Source organism: Drosophila innubila (assembly GCF_004354385.1).
Source record: "Drosophila innubila isolate TH190305 chromosome 3L unlocalized genomic scaffold, UK_Dinn_1.0 0_D_3L, whole genome shotgun sequence".
In the NCBI taxonomy this organism is placed as follows: Eukaryota; Metazoa; Arthropoda; class Insecta; order Diptera; family Drosophilidae; genus Drosophila; species Drosophila innubila.
Window position 1 is genome coordinate 7,809,221 of NW_022995376.1, and position 21,342 is coordinate 7,830,562.

At 38.5% G+C, this 21,342-nt stretch overlaps 1 protein-coding gene and 1 long non-coding RNA gene across 4 annotated transcripts in view; both read right to left on the reverse strand.

Annotated features, from left to right (window-relative positions):
* LOC117788938 (protein vein) overlaps window positions 1–11,031 on the reverse strand; it is a 37,404-nt gene extending 26,373 nt beyond the window's left edge. For all 3 annotated transcript variants that reach the window (XM_034627888.1, XM_034627887.1, XM_034627889.1), the window contains exon 1: window positions 9,345–11,031. In XM_034627888.1, the coding sequence (XP_034483779.1) occupies window positions 9,345–10,686 (1,342 nt within the window). In that variant the 5' untranslated portion in view covers window positions 10,687–11,031. The remainder of the gene's footprint in view (window positions 1–9,344) is intronic.
* Window positions 11,032–11,096: 65 nt separating this feature from the next.
* On the reverse strand, window positions 11,097–13,252 carry LOC117788978. Its single transcript, XR_004617811.1, has 2 exons — window positions 12,145–13,252; window positions 11,097–12,002 (listed from the first exon to the last, which is right to left on the reverse strand). It is a non-coding gene; the product is annotated as an uncharacterized LOC117788978 (long non-coding RNA).
* Window positions 13,253–21,342: the final 8,090 nt, after the last annotated feature.

A 21,342-nucleotide genomic window follows, 5' to 3' on the forward strand; every position in this document is an offset into this window, starting at 1 on the left:
TTGTTGTTGTTGTTGCTGTTACTGTTGTTGTTATTTAAGCAAATGTGTCGCAGCCAAAGCCAAAGTCGCTGTTGACGTCGACAGCGACTGCGACTGAGACTGTGACTGCGACTGAGACGTTGCATATAATGACTTTTTCGACTTGGAGTCTGTTTGGCTTTGCGCTTTTTATGCTTATGCTTTATGCGCTCGCCTGGACGGCTGGTCAAGCATGTGGCAAGTAGCAAGTTGCAAGTAGCAAGTTTACTATTTGCTTGCTGTCGTCCCTCATCTGTGCAGCAAAAACAGTTGCCGTTGCTGCTGTGGCTGCAACTGTTGCTGCTGCTGTGTGTGGCATGCAGCTAGCTACCTGGCAACTTGTTGTTATTGCTCCCGCTGCTGCTGCTGCTGCTGGTGGCAAGTGCAAATAATTTTGTGTGTGAAAATATTTTGAAATGGGGCAACATGTTGCACAGCCATGTAGATACACTTGTATATTTTCGGCAACATGTTGCCGCGCGTCCTTGAATGTGGCTCAATTATGTCAAGCATTTGTTGTTGTTGTTGCTGTTGTTTTTTTTTATTTATAAGAAAAAAATGCGAATTAAAAGCCACAAAAATTACATTTAGACACATTTAAATACCATTTAAATAGCTTGCGCTGCACAAGGTGAAGCTGTTGCCACTAGCAACAACAACAGCAGCAAATTTGTTGCTTGCGGCGACGAATAAAATGCCGCACAAAAATGCTGCTAAAAATGCAACTCCAACTTGAAATTTTTTTTTTTTTTTTTTTAAATGTGTGTGTGTGCAAACAAAGCATGGGAACCAAAAACACAAACACGCGCTCAACTTGCCCCAATGCTGCATTGGCCAGTGGCAAGCGCGCGTTGTCCAGCGGCAATTTTAGCTGATATTCAGTCAGTTTTTTTTTTTTTTTTTTTTTTTTTTAACTTTTTTTTGACTGTTTTATAGCACACGGTCAGCTTGCCGGCCGGCAGCCGCAAGCAGCGAAAAAACTGCAGATTGAACTCAATTTTCGTGTTTTATAATAATAACATATACGAATATCGAAAAATAATACTAAGCATAACCAAAACGTGAATATAAAAATTTGAAAAATAAATTTGAAATTTCATATGAAAATAAAAAATTAGGAAGCCAAAATTAGGAGTAATATTATTAAGCATACAAATTAAGATAACAAAAATGATAGAAACAACTAAAAAAAAGTCAAAAACAAAAATATTTGATTGAAAATCGCTTTAGAGTCTATTTCTACAACTCTATATATATATATATTTCTGGAATTATTTAAGTTTTAAGAATCCAAAATTAGAAGTAATGTTATTAGGAAATAAATATGAAAAAAAAAATTTTTGAAAAGTCAAAAGTAATAATAAAAGATTAAAAATCGAGCTTGAAAATTGATCTACCATTGTTTTATGTTTGAGCTCAATTTTAGAATTAATCTAAAATGTGAACCAACAAAATGACAACATACACATTTTTTCGAACCATTAATTTTAAAGTAGCTAATATTAATAAATATCGTTTTTTATAAAATATTTTTAATTTGTGCTTTTCCAAATTTTTCTCTAAAAATTTTATTTTATAATTGCCTAAATTATGATTGCTTTTTTCATTCATAATATGGTTTCTTAAAGTTTAATTCTTTTTATTTTTTAGTTTCTTAAAAATAAATTCAGCGTTCGTCTAAATTAACTTGATAGTATACAATTTATATAATTTTTATAAACGCAAAAGTGCAACATATTTTGTGGCAGTTGCAGTTGAATTGAATTTTGTTGTGTTGCCTGTGTTGCAGAGCAGAGCGTGTGGAATTTCCGCTGAGTGACCGGAAAAACCCGACATGCTCACGCCAAGTGACAAAAATTCATCATAAATGGCAAAAAGGCGGAAAAGGTAAAAGGCGCGCGGGGAATTTCCGGCCAAAGACATGTGGCATGTCCTCATTTACCTGTTGCCACTGTTGCAGCCAAGAGAGTGAAAGACAGATTAGTTCGAGCTAAAGATTTTCCCACGCAGGTAAACTGTGAAAAATCAAATCAGCTGAGCTTCTTCTTATCAATTGCATTAACAAGTTAAGAACTCAATTCAATTCGCCGTGTTGAAGTTGGTAGATGAAGATGTTGCAAAAAGATTGCAAATGCGATTATGATCGTAAAATCGGACTAAAAAGAAAATATTGCCTGGCAGCAGCGGGAGATGCAAACATGTGGCATGCCACAAAACGAGAACAAGAACAAGCACAAGAACTTGCAACCCAGACAATATCAAAGGCAAATATTTCAAGTTGCCACGACGATGAAGTTGCAACTGCAAAGGAGACTTGGCTATAATCGAGAAGGTGTTGCCTGAAGTAGATAAATGAGGACCAGGGCCACAACCAGGGACGGCACATTATTAATGTTTGATGTAATTAATGCGTAATTAAGATAGCCAACAAAACTGCACAGGCGACAGCAGCAGCAGTTGGCCAAGTCGATGCATTATAATAGCCATATTGAGTACGAGTATTTCCGCGATGCCACGCCCCCCTTCTCTCTCTCTCTCTCTCTGTCTCTCTCTCTTTCTGTGAGCCAAGTTCAAAGTGGCAAAGCCGCCAACGCAAATTGCAGAGTTTCAAGATGGAAATGTGGCCAATAACAAACGGTTAGTTCAATCCATTAACGTATATCTGTACCATGGGAAACAAGCCGAAAATCGAAACGATTTCTCAAATAACTCTCCAAAAACAAAAACAAAAACAAAAAAAAAAACACTCAATAACTCAAATATCAATCAATTTCAATAAGCATTCATTAATCTTGGCCGCGTGCGCAACTGTTGAAGCGTTTTTCAGTATTTTCAGCATTTTCAACAGCAACAGCAGAGGAGGTGGGAACGGGGGAAGAGTGGGGAGAGGGGGGGAGGGTAGAGAGACGCTTTTAGTGGAGCAGAAATTGGCCCAGGGCAATGCGTTTATGCGGGCAGAAATTAAACAGCAAGGCAAAACAATTAGTGCCAACAACAACAACAGCATCAACAACACTAGTAACAACCACAACAACAACAAACACATTAAGATGAGTGTGTGTGTGTAAATGTATCTTATCATTTATCTTAGCTGCCGCGGCTATTTATTTGGAATGTGCCGCAAGTGCCGCGAAAATTAACGCAAAATCTTGAGCTGGCTAATTGAGTTCGGCTTTTGGCCAACAACAAAGCATGGCCAAAAGACAGAGCATTGTGAATACTCCAGCAGCTTTGTAACAGAGTCCTTAAATATAAAATAAATACATTTATTTGAACAAAAAACATTATTTTATAACATCTTTAGATGTAGATATTAAGAAATAACTAAAAGACTAGTTTAAATAAAATTAAAGCAATGTAGGAATTTTTAAGCTTAAGTGCAGAAATGGTTAATAAATAAAAGATTACATTTGATTTATTCGAACTAAAGAGTTAAGTCTCAAATAAGCTCTAAAAATGTTTACCGAACAGATATTTTTGTCTTTTTAATAATTAAAATAAATGATAAAGTTAGGCATTTGATGGAATTATTTACAATATTAGTCAATGCTAAAGAGAACTCAATAAAATGTAGAAAAATAATTATCCAAGGTAAAAAACAATGCAAAACTAATCATTGAATTTCTTTATAAATTTGTAAATATGTTTACAGATTTTTGTACTGCTTATAAATTTTCATAAATAATAAAGAAATATGGAGAAGCCAAATAACTAAATAAAATGCTTGAAAAAAGCATGAAATGAATATTTAAAATAAAAATATTAAATTTTATTTATTTAGTATTACATTTTCAGTTAAAATTACAGATTTATATAATTTTAATACAATTTAGCTCTACATATGTGTATACTTAAAATTGATTTTGTATTCTCAGAAACATGCAAAAAATCCCCGTAGCTTAGCATATTTTTTATTGAGTGAAAGGCATACAAAGTTCGGCGTATTTAAAAGTAAATGTATTTATTATGCTTTGGGGGGGAAGCGCCACCTGTGGGGCGTTCGCTTGAACTTTGATATCGCCGACACAGATCTGAATCTCAACGAGACCTTATGAATGCCATGCGTTAAATGCATTTACAAATTCCGATACACGATAGTCGATAGTTGGTAGTTGTTGGTTGATAGTTGATAGTTGATGGACTGGGATTATGTCACATCCGCTTGTCCGAGACAAGCTTTGTGGACAAAGGACGGATGCTGGGCATGAAGTGGGTTGAGTGCTGGCCATTAGGCTCGAGTGGGTGCACTTGAGGGAACAGTGGCTGCCATTGATATGTCGACATGTGTGCAGCAACTGAATGTGGCTCCATTAGCGCCACTCGACGCGACGCGACTTGAGAGAGCTTAGGTGGCATGCAACCAACGATGATGACGCTGCTGACGATGCCTCGTCTCTGATTTCCAAATGCGAATTACAGACTACAGACAACAGTCAAAGGGTGGGGGGTGGGGTGGGGCAGGAAGAGGTGGAGGTGGAGGTACTTCTAACAAGCATCATATTTTTGGCAAGACGTCGGATGATGACGAAGGCGACGACATCAACATCGACATCGACATCTTCCTATTCTCGAAATGCTTTTCAGCTGCCCGTTGCCCGATAATGTTGTTCTTGTTGCTGTTCTTGTTGTTGCTTGGCGGGCCAGAAATAGCGTAAAACTCATAAACGTCGACTGGCTGTTGGCAAAGCGGGCAGCAGGGGTGTAGTAGAGGGGGCAAGTGTTGGCGGTAGTCAGCAACATGCGATGCCATTTGAAAATTTCATTTCATTTCGTTATAATTTTCTATTTCCCGCATGCCAAACGGCCCCTAGGTGTTGCTACCAATGGGGTCCCCCTTCTTTCGCTTCCCCCACCCCCATGCCACACCCCTTGGCTGTTAGCCCCTTTTGTGGCACCCCCTTTTTGTGTGTGTGTGTGAGTGTGTGTGTGTGTGTGTTGACTAGTTGCTCATTTGGTTTGTTGCGTCTAGCGCCGGCATTCATACTTAATTACCAAAAAACGAGAAAAGTCAAAGAGTCGTCGCAGTTGTCGTTGTTGTTTGTTGTTGTTGCTGTTGTTGTTTGTTGGATCTTCTCTGGCGTGACGCGAAAACAGCAACAAAACAGAAATCTTCTGACCAGGTAGCTAGACAACAGGCCAAAGATGATGATGAATTGTGGGTGCCGTTGACTAAGTTTCTCTCTCTCTCTCTGTCTCTCTCTCTGCAACGTAGGCGTTGACCTAAATAAATTCTTGTTGCTGTTGTTGTTGTCGTTGCTGCTGCTAAATCGTTTTCCGCTTGTGCAATCGCTTGCTAAACAATTCTACAGCGACAAGTGCAACCAGAGTAGAGACAGAGAAAGAGAGAGACAGAGAGAGAGAGAGAGAGAGATCTAAGCAGCTTTGTGGGTAAATGGAAACTCACAGTCAAGGTTCGACAAATGCGACACTAAAAGTTGCAATGAAATCTATACCCTGTATATACAAAGAAAACCGCAAATTGATTTTCAATGTTGCAACATAAACAGTAAGCCAAGAAAGTGCTTTGACAATAACAAAAATGTACACATTTTCTGCTGCAAAAAATATCAATTCCTATAGATATTTAATTTAATTCTAATTACATTATTATTGCCTAAGAAAAATGATATTCATTGAACCTAAGTAAAATTATTTTTTTGTCTAACTGTAAGTATTATTTAATGTTATAAATAGTTAAAAGGCAGGGCCATTTGAGAGCTTTGAGAATTGCACTGATTGAAGGTGTTGCTGCTGATGGATTGGCAGCAACTGTATGTTGTTGCTGTTGTTGCTGTTTCGATTGCTTCTGGTATACGCTTGGCGGCATTTCGAGCACTGCCAGTTTGTCTCCGCTTTTAACCAAAACAAACAACCAGCAACAACCAGCAGCAACAACCAGCAGCAACAACAACAACAACAACAACAATCGATGTTGCTGCTGGTAACGACGAGCACACAAAAGCAAATGATGTTTTATGAGCAGCTAATTTACTTAACACCTCAACAACAACAATAACAACAGCAAGAACAAAGATAAAGCAGAAAAAAATATCAACTATAATAGCCCATGCCAAAGACAAAACAACAACAAAAACCAAAAAAATAAAAAAAACATTTATTTATATTTATTTTTCACATGGCCTTTTTTATATTTGGAGTCACCTTTTTTCTGTTTTTGGTACTTTTTTTGATTGCTGTGTGAGAATTTTTGGAGCTGACATTGCGTGGCGTGGGTGCAAATTGGCCAGTAATATATTTGGACCAGTTAATTCATGAAAATACCAATTCATTCAAGTTCGAAGGCATTTTAATTAGTTTTAAGCGGAGCATTGCCTATGCTCGCCATACGCGGCGTATGATTAATTTACGTATTTGGACCTGCTGATGTTGGCCAAAACCAAACGAAATCAGTTAAATCAGTTTGATCGCATGTAAAGTGTTTATTGGGTTATTTGTGGTTTCTATTTGGAGACTGGAGATTGACATTGATTGGTTCGACTTTATTTCTTTTTATGAGACTTGCTGACGATCTTCAGCTCAAGCGATTCATTTGTTTTATGGCCAACAAAAAGTGGAAAAAAAATCCACTTATTGATATGCAAATGTGTTGGGCGAAAAGCGTATGCTGATGAGGGATTTAAACGTGGGTGTATTTGAGCTATATATTTATATAAAATTCAATAGATTAGTATGCATTTAGTGCATGATTATTTTGGACTTTTGTTTCACAGATCAAATGGGAAGCTTGGCAGCTGCAAATATTTTTGCTGCGTTTGCGAACAACAAAAGCCAAAGCAAAATAAATCAATCTCCAAGACGAAAAAGTAAATATCCTGTGTGTGCTGCTCCCTTTCACCCCCTCAATCGCTTTCCCTTCTCCTACCCCTATAAATGGCATTCATTCTTATTCATTCATTAAGCTAAAACTGAAGCTAGAGGAACAATTGCAGGCGTGAAGACGAAGGCAGCAGCAATAAGTAAATAAACATAAATTGAGAAGCGCAAAGAGAAAGAGGAAGGGTTTGTGGAGTGAGGGGGGGTAAAGGGAGGCAGAGAGGGAGACATGCAGAACAGCTGATTGCGGCTGATTTCTGCTGTTGAGAAAAAAAGGGCTGTCTCTGTGCTTGTCCCTCACTCCATCTCTCTCTCTCTCTCCCTCTCTCTCTGTGTGTGCGACAGGCATGACGGAAGCCAAAGAAGACGCAGCAGCAGCAGCAGCAAAAAATGAATTAAAAATCTAATTGCGATCGCGTTGAAACAAAGCAAAGACGGCAAAAGACAATAAAAATAAGAAGAAGAGAAAAAAAAAACGAAACGAAACGAAATGCGACAAGCCAAGGCGGGGGATCCACTAACACATACATATGCACACATACATATAAATACACAGAGAAAAAAAAATCGGGGATTCCGAAAAAAATTCAATCCAATGCGGTGTGAATAATACGGTAATCCCGAATTTTCATAAATTCAAATTAAATAAATAAATTTAATTAACTATTATTTATTAAATAATTCAATAATTAAATTAATTCAATCTCAATTTTTCCTAGCAATACTTTCGTTTACGATCATTTTTAAGATTTTTTTAGTTAGCTCAAAGATTTTAAGCTTCTTTGACATTTTTAATGTTGGCAACGACTCAACTTTGCAACACATATAGTCTTAATTTAACAAAAATATGTCCAATACATATTAATAATATATTTATGGGGTCTGGCACGCCTCCTTCTGCCTTTTACATACATTCTGCCAGACACATTATACCTTTTTTCGCCCATATTCAATGGGATCGGGTTATAAAAATACATGTTAAAGTCAAAAATTGTAAACTTGAACTTTTCAACTATCTATTTCTTTCTGTGTACTTATGGTTAAAGTCGGGATCTGTTGTTGGGCGCACTTAGTCGCGTTACAGACGCAAACGCAAACGTCATGAACCGCAACGCAACAATAATTACAACAACAACAACAACAACAACAACAACAACAACTTAGGGCTGGGTACGCCAACCGCAAAGGTCGACTGCAGATGCCAACAATGATGACGACGACGACGACGACGACGACGAAGGCCAGAAGAAATGAGTTTTCAAAGTTTTTCCAACTTGGGGAGCAGCACAAAATTAATGCGAATTTAATTAAAATGTGCAACTAGCAACAGCAGCAGCAACAGCAGCAACAACAAATTCTAGAGCTGAGCTTTTCTTGTTGCTGCCCAGCCGCCAAATTGTAGAAGAAGCAGCACAAGAAGCTGCCAGCAACAGCAACAGCAACAACAACAGCAACAACAACAACATCGCCTGGATGCGGAGTTGGAACGGAAAATTGCAATCGTCGGCGCATGTGCGACGACTTCAATGTTGTGTGTGTGTATGTGTGTGTGTGTGTGTGTGTGTATGTGTGTTGCATAAAATTATTTCGGTCTGGTGGATATTAGCAGAGCGTGAAGTTGGCAAATAAGAAATTCAGCATAAAAAAAGGTAAATTTTCATTAAACAGCAGCAACATCAGCAACAGCAACAACAACAACAACAATAACGGCAAGGAATTTGACTGAAAGAGGCGGAAGACCGTTGAGTGGGCGGAAAAGAGATAGAATGCATCGATAAGATTGTTGCACAAATTCTTGTAAAATTTCAATAAAATGCAACAAAAAACGCTCAAAAGGGATTTATGCTCTGCAGAATATCTGTGTAAATCTTTATAAACAAGATCGGAACTAAATGAAAAAATTGGGAAAGTATACTTTCAAAAAATTTACTTAAACTCTGTTGCTATGATGATCAGACAAATGTTATGATATTTTTTTAAAAGAAAATCGAATAGCTCGTTTAAGATAAAAATGTGCTTTTTAAAGGTAAACGTTTTTTATGATCTTGATCTATACAACAGTGGATATAGATATAATTAATAAAACGTCTTGAAAACTTTAAATAATCATAAAATTTCAAAATGAAATAGCTTATGCAATACGAAAATAAAGATCGTACTTGATAAAAATATCAGTTTTATGATTTTATTCTTTACATTAGATCAGATAGATATTATTCAAAAAGAGCTTGAACTATATGAGAAAGATTTTCAAATAAATATGAAAACATAGATGATTTGTTCATAGATGATTGTTCTCGCTTTCTCTCTATATCTAATAATATATCACATTTTAATGAAAATGAATAATTTTTTTTTAATATAATTAGAATTCTAGAGACATTGTCTCATTTTCTCAATAATATTAACTATTTGTTTAATTTCTCAATAATAATTTTGCTCTTAAATTGACAATTATTTTATAGTCTGAGTAAAAACCAATTCACACTCACCATAAGTTTCATTCACAGCCATTTTGACTGATTCCAGCACCGAATTCGTGACGCGAATGGGTTGTCCGAGGATGGAGAAATTGCCGGGATTCGTTTGCTGCACGAACATCATGTAGGTGATGTCCGAGGCCTGCTCCAGATCGTTGCCACGGACCAAACCACGCGGCAACAGACGCTCCCGGTAGATGTCGCACTCGCCGCTGTTGTTACGCAATGCGAATTGCAGGCGGACAAGTTGCGGCAGTTGCAGGTCCCGTTGTTGCTTGTACACCTGCAACACCTTCATGGTGGCCGAGAAATTGGTGCGTCTGTCCGCCGTCATTGAGGTGAAGACGCCCATGAAGACGGTGGGTGCCGCATACGCCAACTGGGCGGGATCACGGGCGGAACAGTAGCGTCCAGCACGTTGCCGGTTCCGATGCTTGCGAGGATGCTTCCGACGCTGCTGTTGCTGCTGTTGTCGCTGCTGTTGCCGCTGTCGCTGACGCTGGCGGCGATGCTCGCGTTTATCCTGCTGCTGCTGCTGTCGATGCCCACCACCAGCACGATGTTGCCGCTGGCTGTTGCTGGTGTTGCCAAAATCGCGACGACTGCGCGCCGTTTGATCCTGACTCGGATTGTGGCTCTCTGGCACTTCATAGGACTCAATGAGATAGCGTTGTGTTGCTGCTGTTGCTCTGGCTTTGTTGCTATAATTAAAGGCAGCGGCAGGTAGTTGCTGCTGTTGCTGTTGTTGCTGCCGCGCAGAGCTGCTGAGTTGCTGCTGTTGTTGTTGCTGTATGGGCAACGCATGACGTCGTGCTTTACTGCTTGACGTCAGGCTGGGATTGCCATTGTATAATAATTTATATATTTGACTATTTATTAGCGTATTTGGAACTTGTTGCTGTGACTGCTGCGTTGTCATCGCAGCAATATGTTGCTGTTGCTGTGCGTCGAATACTGTTGCTGGCCTTAACTTAATGTTGCTAGTGCTACTAAGACTATTGCTCGGCCGGCTAAGCAGCCTACTTAATATATTGTTGTTGTTGTTGTTGCTGTTGTCGATGTTGCTGGCAACGCTTTCACTGCTCCCGCTGCCATTGTCCGCCAGCTGTTGCTGTCGCTGCTGCTGCTGCTGTTGTGGTAATGCAATGTAATAGCTGCTTTCTTCAGCTTCCCATAAACTCGGTTGTTGTTGTGTATTTGTTGCTGCTGCTGCTGGCGCCGTTGCAGCTGCTGTTATCGTCGGCGCACATGTGATCAATAGCAACATGTTGCTGACGTAGATTGCTAGCGATATCAATGGCATTAGTTGCGGTTGCGTTTTTAGACTCCATTTGCGCACATGTTGCGCATACATGGCGTCCTCCAAAGTTGTTGTTGCTGTTGCCCTAGCTTTATTTACAAATCAACAATCGATTGCCGTCTATCGCTTATCGAATTGCTCGTATTGCTCGTATTGCTCTCGCTGCTGTTGCTGCTCTTGCCGCTGTTGCTGCCACTGTTTGTTGCTGTTGCTGTTGCAATTGTTGCTCGCGTCGCTGTTGTTGTCGTTGTTTTTCCTAATCCTGGCAAATGTTGCCGCCGCTGCGTCGTCGCTGTGCCTTGTCGTATTTTCGTTTATCCTGCAAATACTTTCGATAGTTTCGTAGCATTTTGAGAGACAGCAATGGAGAAAGAGAGAGAGCGAGAGAGAGCAGTTGAGTGGGTGTGCAAGAGCAAGAGCTAGAGCAAGAACACAGAGAGTGAGAGAGAGCTAGAGAATGTGTGTTTTGTGTGTATGTTTGTGTCAATGTTTGACAATTTCTAGCATAATATTTATAAGCACTTTGAGAAATTTGCTGTCAGTTGCTGTTGTTGTTGCTGTTTCTCTTGCTGCTGCTGTTGTGCTTGTTGCTGTTGCTGTTGTTGCTGGTGACTCATTTTGGCCCGATCGTCTGCTTTGGCAATGCAAAAATGTATACGTTTATCTTTAAATAAATAAATTGCCGCTTGTATTTTGTATTTATTGTTGTTATTATTGTTGTTTATTCGTTCATTCGCTCGTTCGTTGCTGTTGCATTTATTTATGTTGCTGCTGCTTAGAATTATTTTATTCGCTGCGTTTCACTTGAGCGCCTTGGAGTCGACGCACTGACGCTCTGGCCACGCCCCCCAAACCTCTTTGATGGACGTAGACTTAAGGTCGTCGCGTGGCGTTGAGTTTGAAGTTTTTTGAATTTTATTGTATTTTTTATTTATTTTTTTTGATTTCTAACAATGTTGTTGTTGTTGCTGTTTGCGCGTTTTTCACGACGTTTTTCACGCGCGCGCGTTTCGTGCGCGATTCGTTGGCACGTTCGGCTGCCGTCGGCTGTTGCCGATTGGTTGCTTCGTCTGCTTCGTGCGTGCGATGCGACGCTTCGTTCGTGTCGCTGTCGTTGTTGCCAATGTTGTTGCTGTTGTTGCTGCTGCTGTTGTAATTGTAATCCTCGCTGCGCGCGTATCTGTGAGATACACTCTCAGTGTTTTTATTTAATTTTTTTTGCTTTCTCAGGCCCTCGATAATGTTAGTGTTTGTCTCGCCGTATACGCGATCTGTCTATATAGACGTAGTCGTAGTCGTAGTCGTTGCCTGATTCACTGTCGAGTGTTTTCTGGCACACACACACACACGTACACACGCACACACACACACTGTGTCTGTGTCTCTGATGACGATGATGATGATGTTGATGGTGTTGTTGCTCTTATTGTTGTTGTTGTTGTTGTTGTTGCTGATATGCCAGACACAGACTAACACACTAACACTAATACACAGACACTAGTACAGACACACACACACAAACACACGCGCGTACGCAACCGTAGTACACACACCCGACGAACACAACACACACGTTTTCTAATTTTAGACAAAAGTAATTATAAAAGAAAAAAAGCAGAGCAGAGTGCGCCGCGTTCAGCTTCATACGCATATATCTTCTACTCTGCCTAGATATATATATTTGTATATATATGATACCCGCACACACATACGCGAATTATAACTGTATCTGTTTGAGTGTGTGTGTGCTGTCGATTATATAGAGGATCGTCGCAGCAAGTACATATGTATATTGCACACGCACACACTAAATCGATCTCGATCGTTTTTTATATATGCATATATATATAGGTAGGAGCATATATATAGTATATATACTTGTGTAGCAGGCGTAGACAGACGATGTCGGTTGTTTGCTGGACGGAGAGAAGACGTTGTTCCCTTTTTTGAATTTCAGTTGCTGTTGTTGCAATTGTTGTTGCTGTTGTGGTTGTTGTTATTATTATTGTTGTTGTGTGGTTTCTGCAAAGTTTGCTTTTTATTCACTGCACAAATGTTGTCTTATCAATCCATCAAAATCAATCAATATCAATCCGAAATCGAAAGTCCTTTCACGATCTGACGAAATTCTTTTAACTTTTCGTTTGCAATTCGAAATTGTTCATAATTCTCTACGACAATAAATTGTATAAATTAATAATTTATTTGATTTCGTATCGCGTACCGTATCTGTATCTTATTTTGATTTAAAATTTTTTATCTTAATCTTTTTTTATTTATGAAACATTCGTATTTTTTTTTGTATTTGTTTCATGCACCGAGTTGAATCGAAACCAAATCCAATCAAATTCAATTCGAAATCCACATACACACGCAGCCTCAGTGTCTCGGTCTGCACTTGGTTTGACTCAATATTTTTATCAATGCTCCTCGGTTTCGGTCTCTGAAATGTTTTTGTATCTTTCGCCGTTTTTTGCCGATTGCCGACACGCGCGTATCTGACCCGTTGCCGTTGAGTGTTTGCCGCGGACTAACACTAACACGTAACTCGGCACGTAACCGCTTACGTTGAGTTGCATGTCGAACCGCCAACGCATCGTAACCAGGCACCGAACCAAATATATACGATTGTTAACAGGTATGGCGGCAACACAAAATACAACGACTAGGCTCACTAAATAATTTTCAATATATTTTTACAATTTTCTTAATTAAATTTAAGACTGATTTCAGTACATTGAAAGCCTAACAAGTCAACAAATAACTTGAAATAAATGCCGAAATTAAATCAAACTTAACACAGACAATTTACATTTACATGTTAAACTCAAAATGGTCATGTTATACTCAAAACGGCACTGCTACGCTGTTAAACGTGAAATGTTATTGGTTCGAGTTCGATGTCTCGGCTCGATGTTGCCTGCGTTCGGCTTATACGTATAAGTATAAGATTACGAACTGCTGCCAAAAATTCAAATGCATTATACAATTTGAATAGAAAGGGCGCGAATTCGTTTTAAAACAGTTTATTTTTATTTTATGTTTACCTAGTTATTAATGCCATTTTCGCAATTGATTTTTGATATTTTGAACCTCTATTTACGATTTTTAAATATTATAATTTAATTTATATTTGATGTAAGTAAATATAAAAATGCATTTTTAGATTAACACCAATTGGAATACTAAGATTTAGTATATTTAAACATCATATGTTTTAAATGTTGTTTATCACAAGAAATGCTTACGTTACGTAGTGCTGGAACATTAAACGTTACGTTTGACGTGACGGTTAGTCCTTTATGTTAAAAGGTTTGGATACCGTTCTTATTTTTGCGTTGCCTTCGCATTCCAAGTTATTTAAGTATATTAAATATTTTTTTTTAATAAAAAAAATCACATTTTAATTGTTACTGAAGCACAACAAAAATAAACTTTTTATTATATATTTTCGACTGGAAGATTTAGTATTTAGCTCTGACTAACTTTCCGCTAAGACTCTGCAGCTGCAATTAAAGAAATTTGTGATAATTCTGCAGTATTTATGCGATTGCAATTTTCAGTAATAGTGGCGCTATCAATTGTTTAGGTTAATAATGATAAGAAAGCGATAAACTTGTGTTCAAGCGAACGCAAGAATAAGTTATAAATAGTCGTGAATAATAGTAGATAGTTATAGATATTGAGTAAAATCATTTGGATCTGGAGGAAGCTGGTCAATTGATAAGCATGGAGGCAACCAGATGACGCATAATTTAAAAGTCAATGCAAGTCATCTTGCCACTTTTGTGTGGCAGCTTAAGAAAGCCAGAAAGCAAGCGGTGACTTTAATTTGGTTTTAGTTGTTAGACACACACACACACACAAACACACACATACACATTCAGACATAGAGATAGGCAAAGCAAGTTGGTAGCTCAGCTTTTTCCCATGATTATTTGCTTTATTGTCAAATGTCAAGCCCACAAACAGAAACAGAAACAGAAGGAGACCGTCAGGTGGCAGTCGTGTAAACTTAACGTTTGTTGTTGTCTTTTTTACCAGTTACCAGTTGCTATTAATGCTGTTATTGTTGTTATAATTGTTGTTGTTGTTGTCAAACAAAGCTTCCACTTGTTCTACGCAGCGCGCATAACAATAAAAGCAGCAGGTGTGTGGAAAGAGGGGGGAAAAAGGAGGGAAAAATATAAAGCGTAGCACAAAAAGATGTCGTCGCCCCAAACGGCGTTCTGACAAGTGCGTCAATTGTAAGACAAACCTGAACCTGAACTCAGCTACAGGGAAGAGGGCCGGGCCCTGAACTACCACTCGGAGGGGGCTAACAAAGTCGGCCAAGAGGCGTTCTAGCTTGGCCAAGGTTATAGCTGGCAAATCAGCATTATCAGTCGAATATTGATAAGGTCTCATTAAAGGCTTATCGATAAACACTATACTATAAATACCTTGTTATTTTATGAATGAAATTTGAATTGGAAATGCAAGTACAATAGTCTATATCTATATCTTATCGGCCAGTTTTGTGGTGACGTTGCGGAAACGGATGTGGAGCTTCGCTGGGGTTGGGGAAGTGAGCTGAAGTGGAAGTGGCAAGAGCACCTGTCGCTTGGTGGGCGCAGTTCAAACAGGTAGAAGCGAACAAACGAATGAATGAATGAATGAGCGAATGTACTCGTATGAGTGAGTGTTTGAAAAGCTGCAAACAACAATCAAAGAGCATTGTTTGCCACGGGGCTGGGAATCAACTCTCTGCCAGAGCAGACTCTGCATCCCGAGTTGCGGAAGTGCAGGAAATACTCGAACTCGTGGACCTCAAACCTCAAAGTGCGCGCATAAACAAGCTGCTCAATCCCAACAGAGAGTGAGAGAGAGAGAGAGAGAGAGTAAGAGTGAGAAGAGGGAACAGGAACAGGGAACACAGAGACGGCAACAGAACCTGGCACACAGCAGAAGGCAGTAGACAACAACAACAACAACGACAACGACAACAGCTGCCAAGCGCAGCGTCATTGCATCATCAACAAACACACACACACACAAACCCAGAGACACACACACAGGCAGACACCAAGAAATTAGAACAACAATAACAACAACAGTCGAACGCACCACTGAAAACCCACAACAATAACAAACATAAGTAAAATAAAAACAAATTTCCCAAAAAGCAATTTTCAAATGCTTCGCAACGTCGACGGCGACGTCAACGTCAACTGCGCTGTCAACGGCTCCGTCAGCGATTCAGCGATTTTTTTTTGGAAAAAAACCAAAGAAAATATATGTAATGAAAATTAAATGGCCAACAGCAAAAACAGTCAACAGTCACCGAGTTCACAGTTGAGTTTGTGTACTCTTTATTTGTTTAGCAAGTGGTTAAAAGCCAAAACAATAACAAAAAAAAAAAAATAAAACAAAAAAACGTAAAACAAAAACCACGCAAATGATTGTGTAATTTTCTTAAATGACTTTTCACACACCCACACATAGTAAGAGAGACAGATGACAAGTCAACTAGTTGTAGGTGTGGTTCTTGGGTGGAAAAGCTTAGACTTTGCTCCACCTGCTTCACCTGGCTACGTTTTCAATAGGAAACTATTAAAAGGATTTAAAAATACATAAAATACTATTGGAATACGATGAACTTTTCTCAGCTATGTTGTGCCAAAATTTCATCCTCCTCGGCCTTACCGTTTGGGCTGCACGAATATCATTAAGTCAGTTAGTCAGGAGAAACAGTTTGATATATATAGATCTAAGAATGTTTTCTATGTTTTTAATAACAATAATTATCTTTCTGTAAAATATATTTATTTTATTTTATTTTTTTATTTATTTTCTGCCTTCTAAAATTTATTGAAGAATACGCATTTTTAAAATAACAAAATTTGTAAAGCTTGAATCATAGTTTGGTGGATTTTCGTAAAAACTAATATTTTCTTAACTAAAAGTTATAAAAAGGCTACTTTTAATGGGAATTGAAAAACATTTTAGTAAGAAATCGAAATAAAACATAGTACTTCTTAAAGAAAAACAAAATTTCTTATTATTTGTACAAGTTCAAGTTTTCGAAAACAAAAAAAAAACTTATATTTGAATAATGTTAATAAATTAGTATAAATAATTTCAATTATAACAAAATCACTGAAAAATAGTATTTATATTTCTACTTAATCACTTAAAAATAGTATTTTATTTATACTTCTAATCATTGTAATAAAAGTATAAATTTGTATTAAAATGAGTTTTTTATAACACAAAATAATACTTAAGGTTTTCTTTGCAGTTAAAGACATATCGTCAAGATAGGGTTATCATAATAATGATTGAGTAATGATATCATCAGATCTTAGTCATCAATCCCCACAATTGTAAATCCATTGAAACGCGCCGCAAACAAACAAACATCCTCATCATATCAATTGGTTTCTAGAACAATTGTTTTTTTTTTTCAATCAGTTTATCAACTGAGTTTTGATAATGAAAGCAAAGTTTATTCTTGTAGCACTCGCAGGCTGCGTGATTGGTCAATTGGTTACTCAACAGACACATAATTTCTATCTCTTTCTCTTTCTATGTGTAGCTATCTATCTCTATCGCTGGTTGTAATTACAATGAAATTAAATGAGATTCAAATTTGTTGCTCTTGCACTTGTTGATGAATACACAGTCCGCAGTTAAGCCCTGGTAACACAAGACAACTGCAACCGTTAAGGCCCTTTCCCCTCCTGGTACTAGCACTTTTTGTTGGCCGTGTCTCCGAGTGCCACCCTTGCGATCATCAGTCGCCACAGCCACTAAATTGTGTTAAAACCAAACTACAGAACGCAGAAACCTCAAGATCTGAGCGAAGAGATAAACTCGGGACTGGGTCTAAGTCGAAGTCTGGGTCTGGGTCTGGGCCTGGGTCTGTGGCAGGGGCGCGAGAATGGAACGGATCGGAACGAAGCCAACTGAACTTGGTCGGTTGGTGCAATCTTCCGCATTATGAGTAGCAACAGTCGACCAAGTTAACTCAAGTCAAGTCAAGTCAACTCGGTGAGGAAATGGAAATGGAAATGGAAATGAAAATGCACTTGGCTTACAGTCCAAGCTGAGAGCGGGTAAAGGGAAAGGGAACGGGTAGGGAAGGGAACGGGTAGGTAAGGGAACGGGTAGGGTAGGGGCAACCATTCAGGTTGTTAGCGGCGACATGTGGCCTGGTCTGTTACTGAGCCGGGGCTCTAATTTCAATTGGGTTTCGTGGTCGTGGAAATTATTCAACAGTGCTAAGTACGCTTTGAGCTCTGAGCTCTGAGACTCAAAGACTGAGTCTCTGCGACTCGGTTTGAAACTACAGGGCACCCACGCGTGACGTGACTCTTTGGTTTGACTTTCTGTACCTCTACCTCTTACCTGAGCCGCTTCCGTAAAAAGTTGCCGCCGCTTGCTGCTTGCCCCTTTGCCCCACACCTCTTCCTGAGAGACGTCCACATTGCGGTTGCCTCTCTTCAAGTGCATTGAAGCAAACTGAAGGCTATTTTTCAACTTCAAATGTTTGCTAAATGACTTTTGATGATTTGTGGCGAGCTCAGAGAACCTGAGCAAACTGAGAGAACTCGGGGGTTGAGCCCTTTAAGCACAAAATAAATTAATGAATGTATTTACTTAATATCACTCGGACTTTGAGTGTTGACTTGGCGTCTAATTGGCCCATCGATGAGGCATACATAATGGAATTAGTTAGAAATAGTTCCCAGCAAAACACTTTTGATGAATGAGTAGTAAGAGAGAAAGAGACTAATAAGGCAATTCCATAGTTTATAGATATTTGAAAATGTCGAATTGTTCAAGCTAAAATTATAAATTAAAGTTCTACAACAATTAGATTAAATAAAATGAAATATCTAATATAAAAATTAAATAATAAAATATTTGTAGAAATTCTATGATTTTTCTTACCTTCAAATAAAATACTCAAATACCCAAACGTCAAAAATGAAATAATAAAATATTTGTAGAAGTTCTATGATTATTCTTACCTTAAAATACATTTTCTTACCATAAATACACAATTGTCATAATCACGAGTTTAAAAACAATCAGATTGAGTAATATACCTTTGAATTAATATAAATAAACATAAGCTCTTTATTATAGAGATCAAGTTCTATTGTAACCCATTTCAAAAATGTTCCTTAAAGTACTTCCGTTTTGACATACCTCATATGACGTTTTAGAACCGATCAAAATACAGCAAAGCTGTGTGGTATTTACTCTATCTAATCTGTCTGTATTCGTATCTTTAAAGTGGTACTTTGTGGCGCTTCCGTCACTGACCCACAGCAAGAGCGAATTGTGACTAATGGTTAAGAGAAAATTTGTGCTCTTGATGGAACTGACGGGAGACCTGAAGAAATTCCATACTGACAACCGCTAGAGGAGGTTGACCCCCATCCACAACCACATCCACATTCAGTTTCAGTTCCAGTTTCAGTCTGATAATGAAATGTCTGACGAGTCAAAGTTTTGACATTTTTGGCAAACTTTTTGTTTGGAAAACTGAAGTCAAGATGAAGACAACGGATGCGGGCGACACGTGCATTGCAGATAATCAGCGTTCGTCGTGTCTAGGCCTAAAAATAAACTCCATGTAATTAGCCCCGCCAAGTGTCGGCGTTGTTGGCTTTTACTCTTAATACTTCTTTTGTATACTCTACTTATGTTTTTTTCATTTGGAGGAGCATTGCAATTTTAAGATTTGAAATGTAAAAGAAATGATATGGTTAAAAAATAAATGATCTGAATAAAAATTGATAAATAAAAGGATTTTATTCTGAACAATTTCTTATATAAGATATCGCAATTAAAGAATAATTTATACTTATCTGTACTTAAAGCAATTAATACAAATGCAACCAATTCTGCATATAAATTGACCATAAATAATTCAAAAATTTTAAAAGATATTTATCGTTATATAATCTTGATTATAATCCCAAAAAAAAAAAAAACAAAGACTGTTCAAATATATATTATTATTTTGATCTTTCTTAAAATTAAATTGATTGATCATAAAAATATTATAATGTATGTTTTTCAATAAATAAATTCTTTTCTTGAGCTAAGTTAAAAAATTCCCTATTTAAAAACCACTCTATCAATCTTTTGTGTTTATTCCAAACGCAATTCTTGCAGAAATTTATGAAATGTTTCACAATTTTCGCATAGTTAGAGTATATGGCATTTGTGGTTATCTTTGCTTTTTGCAAAATTTGTGCCTTTCCAGTTGCTGTGCTGTCTGGAGCAAAAATAGCCAAAAACGCGGCGAGTCGCGACAGGCGATGGATGGGCTATAAATAAGGCGAACGCAGACTGAACTCAACTGGGAACTAACTGCAATCGAGTCGAAAGTCTTTAGTTCTGCTTCCTACATCTACTTCTACTTCTGCTTCTACCTATAGCTATGGCTTTAGCTTAGATTGTGACTGGATGAACTGACTCACCAGCTACACAAAGCTGAAATGCTCAACTAATATTTCAATTAGGCAAAACTCTCAATGGCAGTGAGCAAGAGTGAGAAGGGTGTAAAAAGGCAGGCTAAAAGCAATAGCCAAGTTGATGACATGCCCAACGTTAATAAAAAGCGGCAGAAATGTGCCACAGTGAACAGGGCGAAATAAATTCCATGGGACCCTAGGTGGTCGAATATTTTAACACTACCGGGCACTGAGTTGTGCCTGCAAGCTTTCAGCTTTTAGCTTCCAGGTTCCAGCTTCCAGCGAGATTCAAGATCCAAGATCAGAGACCCAAGACCAAAAACCAAAAACCAGAGACCAGAGAGTAGACAGTGGCAATCTGTGGCGCTGGCGTCTGCCTTTTAATGTAGAAAACTAGTCGAGGCGCATAATTTACGACAGCGTCTGCCAAGGATCACAGCAAAAGAGGGGAGAAGGGGCCAAGGGAAGGGGATGGGGGGTTAAAGGCAGCGGCGTTGACTTGACTTATCAATTTCACGGGAATCCAATCGATTTTTATATGAGAGCGCGCAGATAAACCGCAAAAATCAAGCAATAAAATCGCTGCCCAAGCAAAAGTAAAAAATAAAAAAAAAAACAACAAAATAAAATCCAAAAGACAGGCAACAATAACAACAACAAAGCACTAAAGTGAGGCAGAGCCACAGTGCAAAATGAAGAGCAGCTAAAGAGACAGAGACAGAAATGGAGATGGAGACAGAGATGGAGTTGGAGTTGAAGTTGGAGACTGAAACTGTGGCAACAGAGAGGCAAAAGTAAAATACCAAAACGGCAATAAATGGTGTTGATATCCCGCGAAGCGTGTGAAGACGCTAACGATGCCGCCAAAACTTGTTAACCACAAAAATTATTGCATGAGATGAAATAAATTAAGGTGGCGGCGTCGACTGCAGCAGCAGCAGCAGCAGCAACAACAACAACAGCAACAATAACAAGAGCAGCAGCAGCAGTTCAAGTCCAAGCCGAAACTATTCACAGTGCTTCCTATTGCTCGCATCCTTGCGACGACGACGGCGACGTCGACGGCAACTCTCCAGCCAGGCGTTCAGGCCGCCACTGGCGACGTCGTCGTCTTTTCCATTTGCGTCTCCAACGTTGCCAGCGTCAACGTCTGCTGCTGCTGCTGCTGCCTTTGTTGTTGCTGTTGCTGTTGCCCCTTGTTGTGTTGTTGTGTGTACTTTTGGTGAAATGAAATGAC